We start from the raw sequence: 8,932 nt of genomic DNA, 5'->3' as shown, positions 1-8,932 counted from the left end.
TCGATAGATGGCTGCACTGATAGATTTCTCGTAAAGTATCGATCAAACAATTTCAGATTTATGCTCCTTGGAAAGGTGACATTTCGCAGTAAAAAAAATTCTTTAGCTGTTTTTTGTTTGGTGCATGCAGTTGTGAGTTACAGCGTGTTCAAAATGGAAGTGAACAAAGAGAAAATTCGGTACATTTTACAGTTTTTCTTTGACAAAGGCGAAAATCCAAGCCAGGCGGCTAAAATTGTGAATGGTGTTTATGGTTCCGATACTGTAACAGCCAATTATGTGCAATTTTGGTTTCGTAGATTCCGTTCAGGAATTTTCGATGTTTAAGATGCACCTCGCACAGGTAGGCCGGTCGCCGAAAATGTCGATAAAATCGGAGAAATGATTGAAGTTGACCGGAATGTTAGCAGTCGTAACATCGCCCAGGAGCTAAAAATCGACCATAAAACAGTTTTAAACCATTTACACAAAGCTGGACTCAAAAAGAAGCTCGATGTTTGGGTGCCACACCAATTAACAGAAAAAAACATGACGGATCGAATTTCCATCTGCGAAGCCTTGGCCAAACGGAATGAGATAGACGCATTTCTTAAACGGATGATGACTGGAGATGAGAAATGGATCACATACGATAACCCTGTGTGAAAACGATCATGGTCAAGGAGCGGTGAAGCACCTCAAACGGCCAGGAAGGTTTTGCTATGCATTTGGTGGGACTGGAAGGGGATTATTTATTGTGAGTTGCTTCCATATGGCCAAACGCTAAATTCTGATCTCTACTGTCAACAACTGGACCGTTTGAAGATAGCGATTGACCAGAAACGGCCAGAATTGGCCAACAGGAAAGGTGTCGTGTTCCACCAGGACAACGCTAGGCCACACACATCTACAGTGACTCGCCAGAAACTTCGGGAGCTTGGTTGGGAAGTTTTAATGCATCCGCCATACAGTCCGGACTTGGCACCAAGCGATTATCATCTTTTTCTTGCATTACAAAATTCCTTTAATGATAAAAAATTGGAATCTAGGGAGGATTGTGAAAATCGACTACTAGAAAATAGAGACCAGGACTTCTACGGGAGAGGCATTTTGAAGTTACCTTTAAAATGGCAACAAATCATACAACAAAAGGGTGCATATTTGACCCAAATCGGACAATCCGAAGCATGTTAAATAAAGTCCTGAAGTTCATATAAAAATAATGGATTTCTTTTTCCCCAAATTAATATATCAATAAATTAATTCCGCAACTTGAAGCGTAGTCAACAATTTAATCGCTTTTTTTTTTGTGTGTGTGTTAAAAATGAAGATTGTTTTTTTTTTTTTAGATGCTTCGATAAGCGATAATATGTTTGACAATTAGTGTCAACAGTTAGTTACATTGAAATCAATATATCGGCAATTTTTCATATTTTAATGTCTTCATATTGTATATACAATCAAGTACGAAGTAATTACTTGATTACCCGCAAAACATTCTCTACATATTCTTGATTGGAAAAAGCTTCTTCATGCTTCTGGAAGCTCCAATTCTGTGCTTACGTGAAACTGCAAGAAAGCATTTAATAGACCGCATATTAGTCGTTATTTTGAAAGTCAATTTACCGACACTTTGGTACACAATAAACCGTAAGTAAGATTCGTTTTGTATAAAGGCAAGCTTATACTTGGCTAACACGGACGCTCTTAATCCCTCCTGTTTTGAACCAACCAAACAAATACGATCTGCTGAATGCCCATATATTGCAAATGGACTTGAGCTTTCTTCTTAAGGACTTAATTGTTGTTTGGACATAAAATTGAAGCTAGAATAGAACCTGATTTTTGCCATAGATCACAGATCATTCAGGAAAGTTTCGATTTTATTTTAAACAAATTTTTGATAGAATTAAACCTTTACAGGGGACAAATTTTGTAGAAGATATTTTAGTTAAATGCTTTACTGTCGTCCATAAACGTTTCAGATGCCTGCCAATACATAATTTCCGTACCAAAATTATATTGATCTCTGATCGTGAGCAAGGAAAGATCCATCTCTTGAATCGTTGTTCAGGCGAGCTATAAGTCACTGATTGAAAAAACATCACGAATCATATGATTGATCGTACACTTCGCATCACTGCTGGTACCGTGTCCTTGGTAAAATTTGCAGTAAGTGGTCGAACAGTGTCATGCCAAAAATGGATATCGGCATATAGCCTACAGGGCCCTGCTCTATCGCATGAATTGTTGTTAGTAGCGTCAGAGAACCCATAAAGTATATATATTGTTAATAAGCATCAAATTATGGAACGATTTACGCATGTCCGTCACTCTGTTTGGGTAATCTCTGTTGTAAACATTCTCCTGGCCGCAAAAGTGAAGCTATCAAGCAAACACATTGGAAGTTCTTACTCGCAGCAGCAGCACCACGTTAACTGAGAACACCTTCCTTTTGCAAAGGGAACGGGAAATTGTTATTTTGCTCATTTCTCATAAACTATAGCAGATGAATGTACAGAAAGTTGAATACATGTTCTATGGATGACGCTACCTGCACCAAAATAGGGAAAATTGACCAACTTTGCCCAATATTATAGACACAGAAACAAGCTTCAAAACAAAAGTGTATAAATTCTTGAGCAATTTCAAATTTGTAATGTCCGTCTGTTCGTTGTGTCCATCTGTCGGTCTGCCCAACTTCGCAGTGCCTGTGGTAACATTGTCCCATTCGCAAAAATTAAGATCGCGCCTACAGATCTGCAAAAGAATTTGGAGGTGACGTAAACTTTTCAAATGACACGCCTACAATGCTCACGCGCTTATGCAAAAATAACTTTTCAGCCTCACCCAATCCATATTATTGAGCATAAAAATTTAATTTTACTCGTATGGACGAAAAATGGTAGATTAGCTTCAAAGTTCTGAAGACACAAAAAATGAATCACTTGTAATCTGATGAAGATGAATGGACAGGTTTGACCGTAAATTTTTACTTCTATATAAAAAATGTGAACTTTTCACAATTACGTCACCGAACAGACAGATGGACATATATGGACATAAATGGGTAGACTTTTCATGAATGTAAAAGCTGCAAAACGTTGAACCTGCCCTAGAGGTGGGCGAAATTTGGTCTGATCTTTCTGATAATTTCGGAAAGCACGCATATCGACGGACAAGTTGCTTTTTTACAGATGAGTTGTGCTTAACGAAAATTGATGACCGATATTCTGGGCATAGTTCTGTAGGCACACTAAGTAACATTTACAAGAATAATAATTTCACATAATAACAATTTTATAACAGGTAAGATCAGTTCTTAAATCAGTTCATTTAAGATTTGTATAAGAAGTAGTAAGCGTAAGCTTGGCATAATAGAAAAAAACGACGAAACGATTTAACAGTAAACCTTTCTTAGAAGAGATAAAGACATTTCAGTACTTATTGTCACACATCTAACATAGAACAATTGTTTGGCCAGTTCTTCGGACGAACTTTGCTTGCATAAGGTAATCGTACTTAATAACGTTTGTAACTGAAACAAGTTTACCTGTAGAGTAGTCAGCCAATCAAAATCTGGAATCTAACCACAATCGCATTGATTTCAAGATTCTTTTTTTTTGTTACACTTAGGAGATGTTACTTATTCGTATTCGACGAAAGAGAAAGATATAGAAAAGTGGTGGTCGCGGCCTAGTACGTGTGTGTCCGATCGATAGGTGATAGGTCTTTACCGGCTTAGCACTCAGTACAGCTGCAACCAAATTAACCTCTACCACATCTAGGATTTCAATCCGCGAATCCGCGAACACCGGTAGTCACGATTCTTACCTTGTCAACTACTCATACATTGTAATAACATGAGAAAAAAAACTTTGTACGAACTGAATATGAGTGTTAAAGTTTTTTAGAAAGAGAGCGGGCTAGTCTAATTAAAAAACTTTAAAAAAGAAAATTTGGAATTTTGAGAACTACTTTTTACATATTTTCACATATAAAAACCAATGCATTTCATTGTCGCTTTACTTTACCGATCAGTGAATTATTCGATTAGTGCCTTGCCTGCACTTTACTGCTGCTATGGATTAGATTGCCTGAAACTTACCCGCTCTCTTTCTCTTTCTAACCCTTTCTCTCTCTCTTTCTCTCTTTCTCTCTCTCTTTTTCTCTCTTCCTCTCTCTCTGTTTCTCTCTCTCTCTCGCTTTGCATTTTGCGGTTAGATTCGTTGATGAGTCTAACTACAATTTCATGGCGTTGCACTAAATTTGACTCGGAACATATAAATGCGCTTTCAAGGTATATAAGTGCGCTTATGTAGCTTATGGCTTGGTTATGCTACATTATAGCAACTATTTACGTATTTGAGAGCTGACGAAAAAGCAAAATACAAATATGTATACGAAGGATGGAAAGAATTAATCCACGAATCTATCTTCCGCTTTTGTCAGATAGTTGTCTTCAGATACTTTTAAAATAGGTACGAGACTGCGAGATCGAGGCTAAGGACGAATGAATACAAAGAATTCATATGAATTCGTAAACTGATATTAAGTTAACTTTGTTCTCAATTTTATCATAGTTTCTGGGTGTATGTATGTTCCTCAACAAACCATTTTTTATGCTGATGCAATTTCACTGCTTTTTATAATGACGTAATTTTAATAATTTGCATTTCTTTCTTTTTTTTTTTTTTTTGTAATCATTGGGTATTTGCATAATCTTTATGCTAATGGGTGCAGTGCCGGTCAGATGTACTAATTCTGTTATTCCATTTGTAACGCGAGCAAATGCTGATCGAAACTTAAACCGAAACCTAAGCCGTTTATTACCGAACTATTTCAAAATGCAATTTCATTGAACGTTTTCTGCAAGCGCGCACCCAATTACCATCAAGAGCTAATGCTTAAAAATACCTCTAATCCAATTTTAAAGAAAACATAGTTAATTAAAAACAAAAAAAATAAAAAAATTAATTTTCAAAATTTTTCGCTCGATAGTCTACCAATGTTTTGGCAAATACTGATCTTATATCTAAATCTGTGATCTATAAAGTATATGAGCAAAAATTTTTTTATAAATTTAAAAAAAAATTCGCGCCACAAGATAATCTTAATTATTTTTTGATTTCAATTTCAGTTTATTACAACAACACAATGACACAGTATTCACTTTCTTTTTGTTACATAAATAATTATTTGTTTATTTAATCAATAAATAATATAAAAGTCAAAAAAAAAAAAAAAAAAAATTTTTAAAATAATAATTAAAAATAGTATTTTATTCGTGCCTGGTAAGCATAATATGTAGAATGTATTTTATATGTATAAATAAATGTTTTTAATGAAATATTTATAAAGAATAGAAAATCTTACATGATTATTGTGCTTACATAAGCATGCGTTTAAATTCAAATTAAAAGTAATTAAAAGTAATGCCCGTAGAGGCCATGATAATGACCCGGATAATAGCCACCGCCATAGTAGGGATAACCTGTGAAAAACTTTACATTAATAAAATAGAAAATATATATAGATATATGTGTGATTAATAAAGCTGTGTTTGACATGTTTATGATAAGATTATCTTATCGCGCGCACGACTATTGGGGGTTATGTCGCCACATTCACGCCACGTTCTCAATCTCTCATTTAATGTTGCGCACACACACACACACACACACACATGGCTTATGGAAAGTCTACTTATGGCGGAACCAACTTTGCGCTAAGTTGCGAAAAGTGAAAATTTTAATAACATTGATGTGAACGAGACGCAGCGCATGCGCACACAATAAAAGCAAACGAAATATTGATGCGTCTGCAGCCTCTTTGGTAATTTGGCATTTTTAGATGATATCCAAAGAATTGAATGTCTTCAAATTAAAATTTTGACAATGTGCAACACAATATCCAATCAAGCAAAAGATCATCTTGCAAATAAGCAGCTTTATGAAGGGGACGAGTCCTCAACGAATATTCCAAAACGAAGCTGGAACCATGGTGTTCAAAATCATTTCTGCAAGGCTTTATAAATGATACGTAAATCCTCGTATCTACTATCGTCATTCATTGCTAGGCTAATTAGCCAAGATAATATTTTCATCCAATAAAAAATGCCTTGGAATGCCCAAAAATATTCATGCAAAAGCCCTAAATCTGTAATCAGGTGAGTAGAGCGGATATCGATTTAAACTTTCACATAACTACTTGTTGGAAACACTTAAAAGCTTAGATCATTCATGTAAAATGATAAGTATCCCCCCAGAATTTATTCCGAACCAATCCACCTTTCGGATTTGTTCAATAAAGATTTTTCACTTTCAAAAATACAACCTCAGTCAGATAATAAGAATTAACTCAATAACGATAATAGATTATGCCATAGTGATCATCCCAAGCACATCTTACTAGATAATGGACTGTAATGACCAATAAATCAGAAATGCGCATTAAACGAATCTTACTGTCTTACTATATATCTATCGCAATCCGTTGCTATCCGGTAATGCAGGTGGCATTGATTAAAGAAAGAAGCAATAAACACAATTAATGGACTATTACTTACCTAAACCGTAGTAGCCACCATAATAGGAAGGAGAGTAAGGATAACCATAAGATCTATAATAAGGATAGGAGTAGTAACCGTAGCCGAATGAAGAGGAGCTTTCCAAATCTTCGTCCTTTTCCAATTCCGCAGTAGCTCCCGTTTCGAGATCTTCGGCTTCAGCTGTTAAAGCACTTTGTCCTGCAGGGACTGCTGTTACTGAACGCAAGCCGCATATTAACAGCACAAGATAAATAATATTTAAACCAAGCGAATGGAAAAACTTTGACATTTCGTTTAGCTTTTGTAACAGTTTTAAAAAAAAAATTCTGAGGCAAAATAAAAAGCCGAGAAAAGAAAATTCAAGCAAACTTTCAATTGTTATTCAATGTTTTGCAATAATGTTAAAATTCTGCTACTGGACAAATACAACTGACACTGTAACGAACAATGCAGTCAGTTTTTATACAAAATTTTTTAAAACTTTATAAAACAATACCAAAATTGTTGTCAATTTTCTCAAATGCAAAATTAATTTGCGAACAATACATAGAAAAAGTTCTTAAGTGCGTTTCATTCAAGGTAAGACTGATAATGGCCTACCTTTTCTAGCAAGGCGTGGCATTACATTTTTAGACTATTGTTTATATGATTGCGTGAAGAATGCTTGATTGATTTCAAATAGTCATAGTCAGGAGAGTTATGCTACAATGTTACAGGTAAGCAAATAGAAAAAACGTTAAGATCATTAAACTTGAAGCTTATTTGTTGTGTTGAAGTTAACGCTGAATAATTGCCAACATAATAGCTAATGTTTCGCATGAGATTTTCGAAATATTATATTATAATACATATTTTATGCAGAAGCACGCATTCAAAATTTAAAAGAGAAAAAAAATAAATTTTATAAAAATCAGGCTCTACTGTACTTTTCTTGTCTTTTTTCCATTATTGTTATTTACATTTTATCTCAAATAATAATAACTATCCGCTAATAAAGCTATAATTTAAATTATTACCTAATTATTATTTAATAATTATTACAATATACTGTAAACAAACGTGAATAACTTTCATACATAAATATTTATTAAATTGTTCAATGGCGAAAACTATTATATTCTTTTTTTTTTACCTTTTGGAAAACCAGACACTCTTCGCAAGTGGAGGTCAAGTTCATATTAGTTAGTTAAGAGAACAATAAAAATAATTACATTTAAATGCTATTTATAAACAAGCATGGACATGGAATATCCAAGGAAGAGTCACTAACATCATTTCGATTATCCTTAATTCAGAATTAGTTAAATTCATTTAAAAAAAAAAAAAAAGAAGCTATCTGTGATTTTAGCGGATAAAGCTGCTTTTTACGCGTTAAATTATAAAAATAAATTCATCTTTCACCTGCGGTTAGAAGGCAATCCAAAAACGATTTTCTTGTGGACACTGAAGAAAAAAATACTGGCAACGAATTCGCTTCATTTGTGCATAAAACTCGATATTTCCTTTATTAGGGAAAGTTTTTTTGCGTTATGTACGTATGTGTTGCCTGGTATTCGGACTGTTTCTTATTGCTAGACAATTCTGTTTCTTATTGCGGGCAAATTTTGATTTCATATTTACATAGCTAGAATGTCAGATCGGGTTACCACCGTTGTTCATGCACATCAAATTTTTTAATCGATATGTAGGTTATTGAGCTAAAACGTTTTTCGAACTTCGGTTATTGAACTGAATGCAGGCGATAAAAAACTCGGCTATAGGCGTTATATGTTTATTAAGAACGCATATTGAACTATCGAGGACGGAGTCTAAATATTGGCTATTAAACTCTGTATAATGGGTATGAATGGCGAGAGAGAGAGAGAGAGAGAGAGAGAGCGAGAGAAAGAAAGAAAGAGAGAGAGAGAGATAAGAAGGTCTAGTTTATATAAAATATAATATTATTTATTATTTATTTTACAATTGCAAAAACAAAGCATCCAACTGAAATGTAATTGAAAAACAAAAGTTGATAAACTTTTTTAAACACACGCCCCCTGAACATGAAAAAAGCAACAGGTTAATCTTGTTTTGTTTTGATTATATTATTATTTTTATTTTATTTTTTTTTCTGACTCGTGGTAAAAGTAATTAACAAGTTTCATGTCTTCCTGGCCGCTATGAAGAAGACACACATCACTAAGCACAACATGCAACTAATCGTTAAATCCATTAATATCTAAAATATTTAGAGTAAAACAAAATGTGTAAAATTAAAAATGAAACCGACTCTAACACTGACCGACACTAACACAAGCCAATTACAACGGAACAGAGTATATATAATAATCGAAAGCAAACACAAAAAAAAAAAAAAGAAAAAAACAAATGAAACAAAAAAATTGAAATGAAAACAAGAAAGTC

The 8,932-nt window shown here is 34.0% G+C and overlaps 1 protein-coding gene across 1 annotated transcript; it reads right to left on the bottom strand.

Moving 5' to 3' along the window:
• Positions 1 to 5,349: 5,349 nt before the first annotated feature.
• LOC119632734 (glycine and tyrosine-rich protein) lies at positions 5,350 to 6,908 on the bottom strand. Its single transcript, XM_038025823.1, has 2 exons — positions 6,548 to 6,908; positions 5,350 to 5,473 (listed from the first exon to the last, which is right to left on the bottom strand). The coding sequence occupies exons 1-2, from the start codon at positions 6,816 to 6,818 to the stop codon at positions 5,406 to 5,408; spliced, it is 339 nt and encodes a 112-aa protein (XP_037881751.1). The 5' UTR covers positions 6,819 to 6,908; the 3' UTR covers positions 5,350 to 5,405.
• Between the last annotated feature and the right edge of the window lie 2,024 nt (positions 6,909 to 8,932).

Source organism: Glossina fuscipes, unplaced genomic scaffold (genome assembly GCF_014805625.2).
Source record: "Glossina fuscipes isolate IAEA_lab_2018 unplaced genomic scaffold, Yale_Gfus_2 1, whole genome shotgun sequence".
Lineage (NCBI taxonomy): Eukaryota > Metazoa > Arthropoda > Insecta > Diptera > Glossinidae > Glossina > Glossina fuscipes.
The sequence above is the reverse complement of the archived record's forward strand: the minus strand, read 5'-3'. Positions and strand labels throughout refer to the sequence as shown.

Coding starts and splice junctions, on each gene's coding strand:
- LOC119632734 (XM_038025823.1), bottom strand. CDS start 6,818: ATGTCAAAGTTTTTCCATTCGCTTGGTTTAAATATTATTTATCTTGTG. Junction 5,474..6,547: donor TGGTGGCTACTACGGTTTAG/GTAAGTAATAGT, acceptor AGTTTTTCACAG/GTTATCCCTACTATGGCGGT.